Source organism: Cyprinus carpio, chromosome A23, assembly GCF_018340385.1.
Source record: "Cyprinus carpio isolate SPL01 chromosome A23, ASM1834038v1, whole genome shotgun sequence".
Lineage (NCBI taxonomy): Eukaryota > Metazoa > Chordata > Actinopteri > Cypriniformes > Cyprinidae > Cyprinus > Cyprinus carpio.
In genome coordinates, this window is record NC_056594.1 from 13,838,797 (window position 1) to 13,857,112 (window position 18,316).

An 18,316-nucleotide genomic window follows, 5' to 3' on the forward strand; every position below is an offset into this window, starting at 1 on the left:
TACATATGAAATTAATCTCTGAGTCCATACTATAAAAATACATTGGACCTAATGAGGGTTATGTTGGGGGACAGTGTTTTGATGTATATCCTATAGTTTAAGACAACGGCTGCAATCAAAGTAATTAAGTCAATTCCCATCATATCTGTATATGGACTATATTTCATGCAGCCATAAGTTGAATTATTTTGCACTATACTGAACCCTTGACCACAGAGCACCTTTATTTGACACCCATCCTGAAGGCACTTCCCATCATTGGGCAGTATTTAAAAGTTAAATATTGATTGAAATGAATAAACATAGTATTATGAAAAAGCATCCATTTGTTGAACTAGCCAGCTCTAACTATCTTATATGCAGATGGTACAATCAAATATTCACTTACATTAAAATTATTTTATTTGCTATTTGGTTTATTCATACACTCAGAAAAAAGGTATGAAAGTTGTCACTGGGGTGGTACCTTTTCAAAAGGTACATCTTTGTACTTAAAGGGACTGTATTGGTACCTTAAAGGTACAAAAGTGTAGCTTTGAAAAGGTACCATCCCAGTGACAGCTTTTGTACCTGTTTTCTGAGAGTGTAGAATAGCCACATGACCTCAATCTTAGTTTTATTACATAATTTCATAATCTCACTCATTATATATTTTTATATAAGGCAATTCACCTTTACAGTCTACCACGTGACATGTACGGGTAGATGAGCCATTAAAGATTTATGACATATTCTCTTTAATATTGTGTAATACTTTTTTTTTAAATACAGTCTTTTCTGAGGTAGACTATTACAGTTCAAGAACATTATCATTTTTATAACAGACATCAAAAAAAGACATGAAATGAATATTTTCATGTACAATATGCTGCAAAAATGAGGTAGAAATGGTTACAGAAAATGTACAAGAACAAGATCCAAGAACAAATTTACTGTACTAATAGATCAAAACAGCTAATTAATGACAATTTTGTTGGACAAACTGTATCTTTGTGTTCCTGTTTTAAAATCAGCCAAGTCTCTGTATTTGCCTATGATATCAGAATAAAAATCATGGAAGTCGTGGCCTAGTGGTTAGAGAGTTTAACTCCTAACCCTAAGGTTGTGGGTTCGAGTCTCGGGCCGGCAATACCACGACTGAGGTGCCCTTAAGCAAGGCACCGAACCCCCAACTGCTTCCCGGGTGCCGCAGCATAAATGGCTGCCCACTGCTCTGGGTGTGTGTTCACGGTGTGTGTGTGCGCACTTTGGATGGGTTAAACACTTTGGATGGGTTAAATGAATGGGAATTGGTGCTAAATTTTTCTACACAAGCACAAGATGATGCACTTGTATACGTTGGATGTCCCTGAGTCTGCCAGGTTCTGCAGGTTTTGCCTCTTCGGCACTGATCAATATGTGATCCTGGGGTCATTCTGATTGACCTGTGTGGCATGAGTGAAACCACCAGCTGTACTTGAAGAGCCGAACAGTGCTATAGGGTTACTAGACATTAGTCAGAATATGGCTTCTCCAAAAGGCGGTGTGTAAGGAACGGGGGATGGGAAATCAGCTCACCACATGGCTATACAGGGCCAGCAACCAAGGGGACAAACCATTGTGCTAAGAGCATGGGGTGTGCTGGGGCTAAGGAGTGATCAGTGGCTGTAACATCACGGTTGATCAAAATGTAACAATCCACAAAAGCCAGTCTACAGACAATATAAATAAACTCAATCTCAGTTTCTTCAGCAGTGATGATTTGAAGACACCTGATTACTCCATGCAACTTTTATGTACCTTATAATCAAAAAATCTGAAAATTTTAAACATTGGTACAGTCTGCTCCATCTGGATTGTCTAAATGTTGAGCGTGTTCCTTTTCATATATTACACATGATGGTATAACACAATTTATGATTAGACATGATTAGCTGCCAATTATATATATAAAAAACATTCTCATTCTGATCTTTGGGTTGTTTCTTTTTTGCTCCTCAAGTACTTACATTGGTTGTTTTAAAAGGACACTGACATATGCTTTATACCTTGGTTTCTGAAAACAGTTTGTCCAACAAAATCAAACGTCTTGTTTGCCATCTACAATAACACTTCATGAAGACAATCATCACTCCATCAAAAATCTACATAAAAAATAAAGGGTAAGGATAAGGGAAAAATTTTCATAAAGAGTTAAAAACATGGATTTATGGCATCAGACATTCTCTGAAATACCTGAATTACATTCATTGTTTGTCTTTGTAGCATTTTCAAGTTTCACCTAGGAGGTAACAGCACAGATGCAGTGTGTATACAGGTCTGTGTCAGGTCTGTTGCTCACCTCCAACCTCAATGCTACTACTAAGACCCTAAGATTACATACATTCTTTAATTATCATTTCTGAGGTAAAGAGATTCTTCCTGAGTATTTCAAACATGACTACATATTCTAATAAAATAAACAGAAGAGAGAAAATAGTCATTCATGGACCCTTGTTTTTGTGTTTGAGGGTCCTGAGCAAATGCTCTCACGAGATTGTGAGGAACGTGATGGGCTGTTTACATATTGTTGTATCTGGGAAAATTTTTATTACCTTTAACAAAGTGTTCTGAAAGAAGTCTTTGTATTATCTGACTTTCTATGGATTAGCATTTTAATACTTTTTGGGTAGCAATGCAAACGCTTTTGGTAAAATGACCATTTTGACAAAGTGCACAAGATATGAATGCGGCCTAACAATCAACTTTGTAAAATACTGTTGCTTTCTTCCCTAAGGGGTTGCATAACAGTAAATACATTTTGGTGAATGCTGTGACTTGGACATTATAATGTTGGTGAGCATTTTTGGTACAAACAAAGTAGTTTTGATATATCCTAAGCCCTTTAACACCAAATGATCTTAAAGCAAATCAACGCAAATAAAACAACACCACTGGAGTGGACTGGCAATAAATAGGATCCTGAGAGATGTTATTAATGGGTTTTTTTTTTTCAGGAAAAGCCTCCAGGTTTAATCCAGGATCAAGGCTAATTGGAATCCCAGTGGAATTCCAAAATATAATTCAGTCTTTCTATCAGATAAGCCAAGCAACTAATAAATGCCCCTTCAGGAAAGGCCTAGAATTAAATTTCTTTGGGAAAAAATAAAGTATATGTATATTTATAGAAAAACAACACACCATGGCATATTCCCTAGATTAAATGAATTCAATCCAAAATGCCTCCCCACCATAAACTGTAATTTCAAGTCTCACTATTTTGGCTGCAACAAGTAGTTAAAAGAACGAACGAAAGAAAAGCATTCAGCAATCTCCAACCAGTGGCTGACTAGGTTCTCAGTGGCTATAAACCTTGCTCCACTCCATACAAGTGTCCAGTTCTTTGGGGGTGCTGTGAGGGCGTACCTTACAGAAAGCATTTTCAAAGTCTTGGAGGGTAGGGGAAGAAAGGGATGAAGAGAGGCCATGTAAGGGCACGGGTGCAGAGGCAGAAGCTGATGCCAGAGCCTGCTGGCAGAGCTGCAGCAGCTCCCAGACGGAGAAACCTTCTGAACGCTGCAGTACTGCTGACATCACCCTTTCACCCAGAGTGAAGCCTTGGGGCGCCAGTGCCTGCAGAAGCACATGTCTGCGTGTGTTTCCATCTGGCAGGCCTATGTGGTAACGCTTGGAGAAGCAGTGCAGGAGAGGATCTTTGATCATATCAGGCCGTCTTGTGGTGCACACAACCAGAACCATGCTGCTCTGACCATGTTGAATCTTCTCTAGCTGGGCCTGCAGTTGCTGTCTGAGACCATTCTCCTCAACGGCCTCCACCTCGCTGAGCAAAACCACTGCAGGTTGTCGGGCTGTTGCTACAGAGAACAGAGTGACAAGAAGTTGCTCTGCTTCTCTTTTCAGTTTAGAGGCCAAAGTTGCACAACTCAGCCTGTAGAAGGTAGCACCCAGTTGAGATGCCATGGATCGTACCAGTGTGGTTTTGCCCCCTCCTTGAGGGCCAAACAGCAGGACAGTTCTGGGTGGGTGGATGGCAGGGTTGGGTCGCAGGACAGGCCACAGCACGTCCTCCTCCAGTGCTGCTTTAATGTGACAGTTCCCAGCCAGTTCACTCCAAAGCAAAGCCGGACTGCAATCTTGCAGTTCCTGGCTTACTAGCTCCAGCATTCGGGGATCCATGCTTTTTACAGGATCAGAGCGCTTCTGAGAACGATGCTGGGAGAAGCCTTGCTCTGCACCTCCATTCTCCCCAGTCATGGCTGCTGGTGGACTGTAATCCCCTGCGGCTCCATACGCTGGTGAAACCAAGGGCTTCAACCCACTGTACTTCCCCACTTCGTCTCCTTCCAGGCTTGACTGAGATGAAGGTTTACTAGGCTTAAATGATTGAGGATCTGTGTTGCCTGTTCCAAAGCCATTTCCACGGCACTCAGTTTTTTCATTGACCCCATATGGAGAATCTCCCCCAGTTTTTATGGGGTCATAGCTATATTTCCTATAGCGTGAACTGTCTCCATCTTCCTCATCCAGGGTCATCTCAAATGCTTTTCTCTTCAGAGAGCCCGCAGTCTCTGATCCCCCTAGACTGCTGTTCTGATAGCCATAGTTGCCACCAACCACTGTGGGTCTTGATGGAAGTGGAGAGGGGGCGGCTATGCCTGAGGGGATGAAAGGGGCTGTTGGATGGATGTAGCTAGGAGCAAGGCTAGTCTGGTGTGAGTATGTGCTAGGGGGGTAGTTGTACACAGGGGTAGAAGGTGTGTAACTGGGTAGAAGTGTGGGGCTAGGCTGAAGGGCATGTAATGAGGCTGGTGGAAGTGCTGAACTGGGTTGGGGACAGTACCCTGATGAGAGGTAGGTGCCATTGTAACTGGGCGGGTAGTCACTGGAATGGGGCCCACTGCAGGAGCTGCTCCCACTGTATCCTGAGTCCGAAAGGTTGCTGTTAACTGCTGACACATTGACTGAGCCTGGTGGGCCTGCTGATGTGGGAACCACCTTTTGTCCTGATAGACCATCATGAGAGGAAGGAGGCACCAAGGGATAACCTCCGTCAGTGCTGTGCGTAAGAGGCCAAGGCTCCAGTTCACTTTTCTGGCCTCCGTTAAGAGCCCCAAAGGCTCCAGGCTCAGGGTATGTGCCCACAGCAGGGCGTTCGTATGGGGAGTCTAGCATGCCAGAATATTTCTCCGCATAGCGCTTCAACAGGTTGGAGGCAGTAAGGGCTGAGATGTCATCATTTGCCCAGGCGTAGCTGTAGGAGCTACGGCTGCGGCTGGGGTAGAGCTCAGACTTGTGGGCAGGAGATGAGGTGGTGGAGGACACATCCAAATGCTGCTCAGGCCACTGGCTCAGGGGCTGTGCATGCTCCGGGTTCCAGTGCATCTTCAATAGGCCTGTCGAAGACAGCAATTTGTCAGATTATTCAAGAACTTGATATATATCAATAGCATACGTTCATACCATTCACAAATCAGTCTTGGATCCAGTGATTTTTTACAATTTGTATCAAAGAATTATAAGACTAGTCAAAATAACTAAAGACATATTATGGGTGATTGCTGAGTTTTTTTTTTTTTTTTTTTTGGAAATGTGCATGCAAGCAGAGGGAGTCTTTCTTTTCCTGGAGTATATATATAAAAAAGAAGGACTGTGAATGTGTTCCTTTCAAGCCCTCAGCCATGTAGCAGCCTTGTGTTGTCATCTGCAGTTCTCCCAAAGGAGAAACTGTTATCAACCTGTGTATGTTTCCCTCAATACATCCCCTCCCACCACCACAGTCCATCCACAAAGCAATTCTCCAAAAGGCCTCTGTGGTCAGCTTGACAGAGGGAGGGAAAGAGAGGGAAGAAGGAACATAGGGAGAGAGGGAGGGGATGATTTGGGGGGGAAACAAGGGTGGGGGGGGGTTTCTGGTGGACGAAATAGTTGTGCTATTCATTAGCCACTTCCCATGAAGCACCGGCAGTGTGGAATGCCCTTTCCTCTGGCTATCTCCAGCACCACTTTCCTGTGATTAATTATGCTGGCCTAATATGAAGGGGATCTTAATGCACATGAGGAAAAATAAATCTGAATTAAATATATAAAGAGAGAGAGAGAGAGAGAGAGAGAGAGAGAGGGAGAGAGAGAGAGAGAGAGAGAGAGTTTTTTTTCCACATCCAGTCTCCGCCCTGTCCCTTCCCCCTCATAAAACAAATTCCCTTCTTTCAGAACTTTTAAAAGTGCAATACACTTGACAGCATCACAGTTCAAAGGTACTTTATAAGAAAATTAACTAAAATTAATAATCACAATGAATCAAAGTGCACCATAAAAACATAAAAAATATAATTATTTACCTGTATGCATAATTTATGACTGTTATAATAGTAAAAAGATCTCAATCCTTCAATAGGAAGAGCATTTTTTCTTGGTCTTGATAATTCATGGAGCAGATAACAGTTTTAAAATCAGCCATTTCATGAGGGTTGCAACTGCTCCTTCCAGGGGCATAAGCTAAATTCCTCACATAGCTTGGCATTATTGAACTGTCAAGAATCAGCCTGGGGTGAGGGCTACAGGGGGAAATGAGGAAGTAAAAGGAATAAACTGCAAATCTTCACCACAGGCTGCAATCTGAGGGGAAAGTGATGATTCGTTATTCACACTTCTGTCAGAGTGTGCAAGCTGCTGCTTTATTGCCATTTAAATCAAGTTTCAGTCCTGTGTGGTATGTTCCCCCTTACTCTTTTTCTCCCAAAAACTTGGCCCACCTCCTTTGTGTGCTCTTTCTGTTTCTCGAACTCTTGCCCCTCCCATTGCCAAACCTTCCCATGTGTGTCTTCAGATTACGCCTGCTATTTATTCCAAAAGATCACACCAACAGACCAGATGGCCTTTGGATTACCATGTCCTTCATATTCATATTTAGAGCCTTAAGTTCCCCAAGTCTAAACTAGCACCTTAACAATAGTGTTTTCTAATATAAATAAAATATAAAACAAAAAATTCCCTCAGAATTTGTAAACAAGGCGAACACAGGTAAAGCATTTGATCATTGTTCGGTCAGAAACAGTATATGTCCAGCAGGACAATCCCTTCTGCAGGCTGGTTCGTGACGTGCTGCATGGAGCACAATAATGGGGCCAGTGTGTGACAGAGATAGATGGCAGCCCAGGGGAGCTCATAAAACCTGCCACGGGTAGAGCAGGAGGAGGGGGAATGGACAGCAGGCGCTCCGGCCACTGTGTGTGCGTGTGCATGCACGCCCATGAGTCTATCTGAGAGGATGGGACTTGACATTAAGGAAGTCATTCAGGCGGTCAAACTGCTGTCCACTCCATCAGTATACATGAGTGTGAGTGCACCAAGACACACAGGAAAGCGCTGCCAAACCAGACATGGAAGGGCCATTTGGAGCAGGCTGCTTCAAGAAGAAGAGTTCACCTTAGTGTCCTACTACCCAGCTAAAAATGCTATCCATTAGCATGAAATAAGCCACAGATGAGCTGGTTTGCAATTAGAGCTACGCCTCAGCAGGGACTCTAATAATCTAGATGTGTTTTAATCTGTTTCTATTTAAATCACCACAGCTGCTGAGATTAACTCATTCTGGGCATTTGAGAATAGATGGTCCAATTACTACAAAACTAGTAGAAGTGCAAATGACCACTGAAGGCTATTTATTTCTGTTAATAAATGACAAAATCAAGCCAAGGAATAATTAATAAAAGATGCCAATAAAGAGATGATGAGTTTTTAAGAAACAAGGAATATCCTATTTAAAAATAAAGATCTCTTAATTTCTCTCAGTTAATGTTTTAAGGCTATTGGCATCACAAAACCTGTACATTTGTCTTGCCAAAGCATTTGCAGCATAACAAGTATACTGAAAAATGATGCAGTGTAAAATAAAGTAAAAAGTATATTATTTTAATAATTTTATATTAGTATTAAAAAAACTAATAATCTTATTTTATTTGTAGTTTTTACATTTTATAAAAAGAGATTAGAAATTAACAAATTTAATGGTGCACTGCACTTAGTTTTTATAGTGTGGCGGTGGCCAATATAGCAGTCGCCTAATTTTTTTCATTATCAAAACTTTCTAGTGAATGAAACAAAAATTCACTGTCCACATGGGAGCTCCCGGCCATTGCTTTGTGTGAACCGCGATGAGTGTTTTGCCGTGGTGGCTCCGTGCATGTCCGAGGCTGGCAGGGAGACAGATGTTTCCACTGCTCGCCTTACTGTCTGTGTGTCCATTGTTGCACAGCCCATCCAGCAGACGTCCTCCTGGCCTGACAATCCTGTTGGTCCTGAGACAAAAGCTGAGGGATCCTATTGTCAGAGGCCTGCCTAATTATGGAAATCTTATTAATCTATTCAGCAGCAGTGTGCTGACAGCCTTTGTGCCGTCCTGGGATTTATTGAGGGTTCTTTTGGAGATGTGCTCATTTGTTTGTTTGTGTGCACCATCTTGATTTGAAAAATGTGAACTGAATAAAATAACTAATTATTTAATATCAGTAGGTTACAATAAAGTTCTACTAGATTTTTCAAAAAAAAGTTAGGATAACCAAAATATTAGTTATGAATTTGACTCGACCACTATATTACTACAAGCAGGTTGTTGGAGCAGAAGGTTCTGCAATGTGAGAGCTGAACAGGCCCGGCTGCCATAGGATGCTCAGCTTTTCACAGCTCCCCAGGGGTCTGTGTGCTCTTTCAGGCCGTGTCACTTTTGTTTTCCTGCCCTGAGGAACAAAACCTACATGGATGCAACAAGCCTTCTGGGAGACAGGGCCATTAAACCAGGCAGATTGCACAGGGGCCAGTTGTAAACTGGAGCAGCCTGAATCAATCCAATCAGGCATTATTGTGGGCACCCACTCCCTAAACCCACACATAGATTTACTCTACTAAAGGGACCCCCTTCATTGCATATTCAAATATCAAATCTACAAACACCGTTTGGATCTTCAACTAAAGAGGACACAGACAAGAGTATACTTGCATTCAGCTACCCTAACACTTTTGAAACAGGAGACAACTTTAAAAGGAAGTGAGGGGAAATAACAGCACACACACACACACACACAAATTCTCAGTCCTGAGAATTTGATTAATTACTATCCATCTCTGTCAGTTAAACATCAAAACAACTTAAAAGCAGTAGTTGTACGGTTGAACAGTGAGCATCCTGTTAGGAATCATGTCCTGAAACTTCAGCCCACAGTTCTGGAATGTGTGGAACTCCCTTTGAAGAACACAGATGCCACAAAAGAAGGGCTCTTTCAAGAGAGTATAAAAATAAAGAGGAGAGAGAGAGGAAGAAAGATGAGAGATAGAAAGAGTAGATCTGGTTGAAGAGTGCAGAGGGAGGATTGTGTTTACATGAATTAATCACCTTGGTGCAGATAAGATGGCACACTGTGTTCTAATCATCAGCTGATTTGCATTCTGTATACAGACGTCTCTAAATCAATGCTTAAAGCAGAGGGACTGCAAAATGTTGATGTGGCCTATCGGATACTTTAAAGTCATGCAGAGCCATTACAGTAGTTATTCAAAATCAAATCCATGTTATATTTTTGTACTTTTTAATTAGAATTAAAATTCTAAATAAATAAATAAATAAATAGCATTAAGGTAAATAAAAATTAAAATGTAAATATTTCAATATACTGAAAAAATCATTACAAAAAAAAAAAAAAAACACAAAATGGCTTTAAATATTCAGTTTCCAAAAATATTTGTTTCACTGTGGCTAAAAAGGCTTATTTCACAACAAATAAACATGTAAAAAACATAAAAAAATGTGAAATAATATATATATATATATATATATATATATATATATATATATATATATATAAATATATATATATATATATATAATATATATATATATATATATATATATATATATATATATATATATATATATATCAAATATATTAACAAATTATATCTTCTGAAAATCTGGTCCTGGATGAAGGGTCATCAGATCTTGACTGTAGAAAATAAAAAAGAAAAAGAAAGAAGTGTGAGATCCTTCCTCAAAAATCCTGACAACAGCTCCTCATAATTTACAAGGCATGCATAATAGGCCATAACTATGACAGTTTTTAAAAATCCATTAGTTACAGCAGTGTGGTTAACATGATCTCTCTGTCTCTTTCTCTTGCTCTTTCTTTCTGTTCATCTGCTCGCTTTTCATGGGCCTAAAAGATGTAATAGCAGAAGACCCGGAGAGCCTTATGAGTTTTCACACCTGCTCCTCAGCGCACTGCCAGACGCCATGGGTCTTTTCAGCCAGGCCCCGTGGGGTCCCTAGAGGAAGGAGCCTATGTGCTAGAGTGGCAGTGAAGGATCTGATTTTTTCTTCTCTCTCTCTCTCATACACACACACACACACACACACACAAGTCCTCCATTTGAGCTGCAGTCCACAATCTCTCAGCTTTGAAGCTGTTATTGCTTGGCCTTTTGGGACAGTGTAAGTGTTGCAAACCAAGGGTTCATGTTGATGATGACTACAGTAAATATTGAGTCTCACACCATATTTCTCAACAGTGTGAGAATAATGAAAAATCAGCAATGTGGCAAATGAATTACGCAATATAAGATATTACTTATCAGAAAATTATTTAGAACAAATTTGAATATTTGTAAATTTCAAATTGTATGCATCTTTTGCTTTAATTTGAAATCAATACTATTAAACAGGCACATTACAACAAAATTAAAGTGCATGTTGTGAAGCGCAATATCTGTTATCCATTTGTACCATTTGTGGACAATTGTGCACATATCAGCTCATTTTAGACTAAAAATGAGAGAATATCAAAGCCTTTATGGTTCGAATGAATGATTAAATGCTCATAATTTTAGAAACAACACCCCCATCCCCCTGACCAGCTAATTCTTGACCACAAATGGCCAAAAGCCTGGCACCCCTCCCCTTTATGAAAAACAGGGTTCCTATTTTCTGTGTCCGCAGGCCAGGTTTAGGTCATTGTGTCCACTAATATATCAAAGGACAGCTGTCCTAAGGCGCTGTGATGACCAATCACCCTCTTCCATCTGTCTCTCTTACCCAATCTCTCCTCCATCTCCCCCTGTTCTCCTCCATCCACTTCTTCCAGCTCTCTCTCTTTCCCCCCTCTCCCTCCTTCCTTTCCACCCTGCCCCCTCATGGAGTTCCCAGATTGCGTTGCGGTGCCCTCTCTCGAATTCCCTGGCCACTTTATTCAATGACCCTAAAACCATGTTGGGATTTTCTGTGTGCACCCTCACAAATATAACTTGGATTGGATTAGGTATATTATTATTAAGTACAACTAAAACACACACACACAAAAATTCATTATTACTTGAAATAAATATTAACCGAAATACTATATATATATATATATATATATATATATATATATATATATATATATATATATATATATATATATATATATAAATTAAACTTACTTTATTTTAGCTAGTTGCTAAGGTAATATTTCTCTTTTTTGTTTACTTTAAGATGAAGTACTAAAATAACTCAAACTAAACAAACTGAAACTAAAATTATATAGAATAAACTAAAAACTATATAGACATACTACAGAGATATTTAAAAAAAAACTAGCATAAATTACAGAACAATTTGAATAAAAACTATAAACAAATTCTAATTCAAAATACTAACAAAAACTAAAATATTGTATCAGTAATATTTAAATAACACTGGACTGGAAGCAGGATATATAGTATGTGGTTTTAACTTTTCAGACTACAGATCGGACAATATTGTGATGTTACACAAATGCTGGATTTGTAAAAACACACTGCAGCTTAAAGGGTACACATACAAATAAAATTCTGTCATTTACTCAACCTGTATGGCCTTATATTTACATCTATGCATTTACCAAATGCTTTTATCCAAAGCAACTTACATTGCATTTTATCAGTTCTTGTTTTTCTTGGGAATCAAACCCATGACATCGCTATGCTTCACTGTTAAACATACAGGAAGGCTTTATATACCTTCTGCAAGAAATTATGCTTTATATATCTTTCAATTATTTTATTGTTTTAACTGGTTTTGTCCATTTTGTATGTGCAAAAATGAAAAGAAAAAAATTACAAACAAACATACAGGTTTGAAACAACATAAGTAAGACTAAGTAGATAATGACACAATTTCCACTTTTGACTGAACTATATCTTTAATTAGAGAACCACAGACAAGCCCTTTGAGTGATATATTGGAATATCTTGGAGCAGAGAAGCTTGACGCCCAATAACCCTCAGAAATCCGAACTTAATTGGAAGCATAATTGTGGCAGCAGTGGGCCTAATGAGTTGTCTTCAACAACGGTGAGATGATGAGCAGAGGCGGGGGGTCCCAGGCAGAATGTGTTTCTCTAAGCCCCTTTTCCTACAGCCGCCATTTCTCTTCCATCTCACTGACTACACTGCAGGCTAATTAAAGTCCATTCACACCCGCCACTAATGACCCCGCACTCATTCACACAAACACTTCAGCACCTTGCCTGTTTACTCAAGGGTCTACATGCCCCTCCAGAGCCGCATTCACCCCATCACACTCATTAGAATAGATGTGTTGGATGCTTGTTGTTAATTGCTTCTTCTGAGGCATCCAGCGCGCCCCTTCCCATAGACCGAATTCAGAGCCTTAATGACTTAACAGATGCAATTAGAGTGCTTCTTCGGCCTGGGCCTTTAGTGTGGAGAAGGGAAGAAATGAGGTCATAATATAGCGAGAGAGCTGAGGCTATGATTGTTTCTCTTTAAAAAAGGAATATGCTGGACAGCAGTGCCCCCGAGCAACAAGAGTTAGAGCACTCATAGGGTTGCTGGCCTGGGACTGATTTAAGGGTGTGTTTGAAGTGCAGATTATAGATTCTTTGCACCAAATCCCTCCAGGAGTATCCATGGCCCCAGGAATCTCTCTCAGATTTCTTTAAACTCTGAACGCTCTTCAGCTTGCGGTTCCTATGTGCTCATCAGAGCAACACTTATTATGCAATGAGAGTTCATGTAACTGCATGTGACAGACATCAAACAAAATCTTCAAATGTGCACACGGAGAACAAAAATGCCTGTCCTCTCAAGTCAAACATAAACACCGATGTCAGAAATGCTCGGTTGCTCCACAAAGAAAATTCCAGCATGGATGTGACATTATTCACATCTATACCACATAAGCTTCCCTACATTCACCTGACTCCGGCACCGGCTACTTATGAGGAAGAGTGAACAGACAAGACATATCAGCACTGGGAATGACCAGGAGGAAAAGGAATTTGTCTGGGTTTTAAACAGGAGGGATATCTAACACATTTGTGCTGTCCTAATATCACACTTGACATTCAGGGGTCACACGCACATACGTACAGTCCACAAGCATCAAACTTCAGAAACAAGCAGACCGGTTTCTAAATCCAAATGCATGCTGCAGCACTGGAAAATCAGGATCTGTGACATAAGCCATCTAAAATCTGTCCAGATACTCAAAGAATTTTAAATATTCTGACAGGGCTTTGTGACATTTTTGAAAATAAAGTGTGCAAAGAGAGACGGCAAACACAAAGTAATATTTAAAAAAACTAAAATTGTTGTTTTGGATTTGAAACTCTTACTGATTCTTTATACAGGGACAAGCATAACTTTCATAACAAATTATAAATATAAATCAATACATCATTTATATACACACTTACTTTGAAAGTTTTTGAGGTTGGTAAGATTTTTAAATGTTTTTGAACATCATTTATCTGAATTAGAGGGGCATATAGGAAATCAAAATTAAATTGTTGATAGCCATTATGGTCATATCACTTCAGCCAAGGCAAGAATGTGCCTTTTTAACAACCGATCTTTAAGAATTTGCAACAGAAAAAATAAAATGGTACATCTAGACATAAAACGTGATTTAAATTTGGATACAAAATGTTTATTTGTGAGCAACTTCTGAGGATCAACAAATTAGCTTCAACGGAAATGTGGAATTATCATTAGTATTAATTATAAAACCTCTTCCCCTCATCAAAACTATTTTTTTATAAAACATAAGCAGAGAATTCAGTTTGCATGAGAAAAGGAATTTATCAAAACAAACAAAAAGTAATTCCACTGGCAAAGGTCCTCTGAATGCCTCACTAAATGGAATTATAACATCATATTAGACATCAGTGGTAATCGGTTGATGCAACAACCTAGCAGAAAGGTATCTTAAAGCCAGCAACTCATTAATACATGATTACATCTCAAATTGAGGTGCCTTGATTCTTTAGTTTGATTTCCCTCCCTCTTTTCATGTAACTGTCATGCCTATAAAGCACAAAGAAGAAGAGCTAAAGAGTGGAGAAAAAAGCATCTCTTCAGGCAGAACTGGGGAAAGAAACCCCATGCTGGCCAACAAACAATGCTGTTATGGAGAGGGCCAAAGCGGAGCTCAAATGAAGCCTGGCAGGGGGGTTAGGAATGGGGGCTAAAACTGGACATGTCAGTTATTAGGTCAGTCGAGAACAGTGAGGAGGGGGAAGAGAACTGGAGAAAGAGAGGCAGAGAAGAAGAGAAAGAAAGAGATTCAGAAAAGGACAGAGATAGAGGAAGTAACTGTGCTAGTAAGCTGGACACTGGTGGTTAATCATGTTGAGATGACAGTGGCAGAACCACAGGGTTTCTCCTGGTACAGCCATCAGCTCACCCCCCACACCTGTCCTACCAACCATGACATATACTTTGGGTATTTTCAGAGCCAATAATGTGGCTTAAAACATTGTGAAGAAGACGCCTGGGAACATTTACTTTTTTGAAATGCACCATTGTTCAAACTGGTTTACCAACAAACTAAATACTTTAGTAGCCGTAGGGGAATTTTTCACTAGACTATAGTTCACAATAAGTTATTTATTGCATCTGCTGTGGTTTGATGTCAAAAATGTTAAACTTACTATAGGGAACAATGGGACTCAGCATTCTGCGGATCTGGTCTCGATTACGGTAACAGTTCTGCGGTCAAACCCAGGTTAGCATCTGTACGGCTGTAGTCCATCGCTGGCCTGCAATCACATTGGGACTCTAAAAAATGTGTTCCTGAAAAGAAAAAATAAAAGAGATGGAGCAGCGATCAGGAGGGGTGAATGGTCATCATATACACATACACTGCATTGCATGATGCATTATGATGCATGAACATGCAACCAACAATCAAGACCCTCAAATGCATCATCTCAATTTTAGACAAGAGTGAAACAGTCACGGACACAGGCACTCTCACTGTGGGCTGAACACACACAGGGTATTCATTAAGAGCCTGCACACAGGCATTAAGCTGATTGTATGGCTGTGTCCAGCTTCTAAAGAGGGCTTTCTAAATCTCCCTGACAAAAAGCACCATGCATACCATAGCCGTTCTCCTCGCCTCATAACAGCAGCAGAGAGCGTGCTTTCACAAAATTAAACTCATTTCATCCCTAGCCACACACTCTCCTGGTTCAATCATCTCTCTTTTTTCTATGACAGATGCAAAAAGGAAAAAAGACCTACTGGCAAAAACCAACCAATCCAACAAAGAACAATAATAATAAATACATACATATATATATATTGTTATTTACAAATAACAATATATACACACACACAAATACACACATTATAAAAAAAATATTCCCCTTCTGCTCTTAGAAATGAAAACGCAAGACTTAATTTAATAATAATACTAAATAATAAAAACACAAGTACATAAAAAAAACACAGCATGAACAATTTGTTTGGCATGTTCCAAAGAACAGTGTCATTTCTTCTCAAGTTAGCGTGTAGGAAAGCTCACACATGAATGAAAAATATTACATCATAATGCTATTCAAACAGTGTGGTCTCCAGCTCTGCTTTCAGGAAATGAATTGGCAACAGACACACCATTCATTATAAAATTAGATGTTAAATAATGATATAAACCATGTTAAATTTAAAAAAATAAATTTTGTTAATGTTTAAATATTTTTTAAATCACACCAGTGGTTTAATGGTCAGTTTATTACTGAACTTACACTGGTCAGGTTAACATATTCAAATGAGTGATAAAACAATATTAGTAATATAGTATTTTTTATGTACCTGTATATGTTTTCTTACAACAATTAGAAAATTAAACTTTAGTTTATGTATATTTTTTATGTAGATGTTCTTTTACAGTTCATGTAATGGCTTTATGACAAAATTTTTAAATTGAATATAGTAGTTTATATAACTACATTTAAAAAACTAATTCCATAATGATGAAATAGTTTATATAACTACTGTCTTTATGATGAAAAATGGGGACCTGTAAAACTAATACTGTCAGAATCAGGGCATAAATCGTCTGGACAGAAAAACTCAAAAACTTTATTCCAGAATGGTGCTTTTGAAATAGTTTAAACTAAAACATGGGCCCTTTTACATCTGCTCAATGAGCAAAAGACTATCTTTAACCAACAACCTCTAAACTTGCTGGGAATGAAGGCTAACACATCTATATACTCAACACATGCACACACATGCAGTCATGAAGAGCCGGACGCTTAAAAACCGACACCTGCATGCAGTGTGGGGAATGCAGAAGAGGCTGTTTCACATAAAAGGAGGGAGAATGCAATGAAACGGAGTGAAGAAGAAGGAGAGTACAGGCTATCAGGAGAAGTAGAGGACAGTGCAATGCAGAGTTTAAGACTTTCAATCATTTACAGCTTCAGACAAGAACAACCAGCAGCAGCAGCAGCAGCAAAGTGTCCAGTTTAATATTAAAGTAGACTCACCTACTCATGCCTGCATTTTCCACATCAGATTCAAAACCAGTTAGATAATCCCTGGAGCAGATAGGCTTGTGTGTGCAGTACTATGCTTTTTTCCACATATGGGACACGACTCAACTCTCTCTGTGTCTGTCTGTCTCTCTCTCTCTTTCCCTCCCAACCAGTAACAACAGAGCACCCACACACACACACACACACACACACACACACACACACAATCACCCTCCCCCAGGTTTACCCATCCCCCTCCCTCTCTCTCTTTCTCTCTCTCCCTCTCTCTATTTTTTTGTTAAAACTATTTAAGCAGAGAGAGAGAGAGAGAATGAGAGGAGGACTATGGGGTGGGGGCAGCTGACCAATCATGCTTGGAGTGCAGGCTTGTATTTTTTTTCTGAGAGAGCAATAGAGAGAAAGAAGGCTAGTTTTGGTGGAGGGAAAGGCAGAGGCTGAGCTAGGCTTGTCCCTGAGGGAATTAGCTTAAAGATGTTTATTTTGGACGAAAATGGTCAAATTACTGCTGACTCTAAAATACTGGCCAAAGCTTGATATATGGTAAACATATCAAACTGCATCACCTATGCCTCAAATCAGTACTGGAACTTTAATTCTAACTTAAAGTGAATTCCGACACAACATTTCTAGACAATTCTTGATCACAGACTCTCATTCATATAGTTGTTAAACAGACTTTTACATTAGTCTCTTTTTATATAAATATTTTATTAAAAATTGCTGAAAAGTGACAGTAAAGATATTTAAAAAAAAAAAAAAAAAGGTACAAAAGATTTGTATTTCAAATAAATTCTGTTCTTTGGAACTTTTAACTTTTTTTACTTATTCATCAAAGAATCCTTAAAATCCTTAAATTATTAAGCAGCTTGGGTGTTTTCAGCATTCATTATAATAGGAAATGTTTCTTGAGCAGCAAATCAAGAATGATTTCTGAAGTATTATATTATACTGAAGATTGGATTAAATTCAGTTTTGCCATCACAGGAATAAATTATATTTTAAAATATATTTAAAAAAGTTATTTTAAATTAAAGAAATATCTCACAATTATTTCTTACTGTATTTTTGATCATATAAATGCAGACTGGGTAAGCATGAGAGACTTCTTCAAAAACATTTACAAAAAAAAAAAAACTCAGCATTTTAAATTGATGAACATTATATCATCAACATGTACTGTATAACTTGCGCCTCAGATTATAGGAATTTTCTAGACATTTTTTTTTTACCAGTGACTGTCAAATTTGTAGTTAAGTGGACTTGCATAGATATATAAAAACATTTTATAAAGAAAATGCATAATTTATGCCTCAAATCAGTACTGAAACATTAATTGTAACTTAAAGTAAGTCTAAAAAGACATTTCTAGACTATTCTGGATCACATACTCTCATTTCTGTAGCTCTTAACTGGACTCTATCTTTTATATTACAAAAGTTATATTATCAAAATGTATCATTTTTGCCACCGTTAGGCAATCACTAACTCTCATTTTTGTAGATGTTAACTGAACTAGCGTCAGC

The 18,316-nt window shown here is 38.9% G+C and overlaps 1 protein-coding gene across 2 annotated transcripts; it reads right to left on the minus strand.

Annotated features, from left to right (window-relative positions):
• Positions 1-588: 588 nt before the first annotated feature.
• Positions 589-16,941, minus strand: LOC109051978 (fidgetin-like protein 2). Of its 2 annotated transcripts, none has more exons than XM_042713240.1 (3): positions 16,789-16,941; positions 14,940-15,081; positions 589-5,372 (listed from the first exon to the last, which is right to left on the minus strand). In XM_042713240.1, exons 2-3 carry the CDS (start codon positions 14,962-14,964, stop codon positions 3,316-3,318), a joined length of 2,082 nt encoding a protein of 693 aa, XP_042569174.1. In that variant the 5' UTR covers positions 14,965-15,081; positions 16,789-16,941; the 3' UTR covers positions 589-3,315. The 2 variants fall into 2 exon arrangements, with proteins under 2 accessions (XP_042569174.1, XP_042569173.1); XM_042713239.1 differs by having other exon boundaries at positions 16,785-16,941.
• Positions 16,942-18,316: the final 1,375 nt, after the last annotated feature.

Excerpts from the sequence above, each read along its gene's own strand:
- LOC109051978 (XM_042713240.1), bottom strand. The coding sequence starts at position 14,964 with ATGCTGAGTCCCATTGTTCCCTATA. Across the intron at positions 5,373-14,939 it reads GAGTCCCATTGTTCCCTATA|GCCTATTGAAGATGCACTGG; the intron begins GTAAGTTTAACA and ends TGTCTTCGACAG.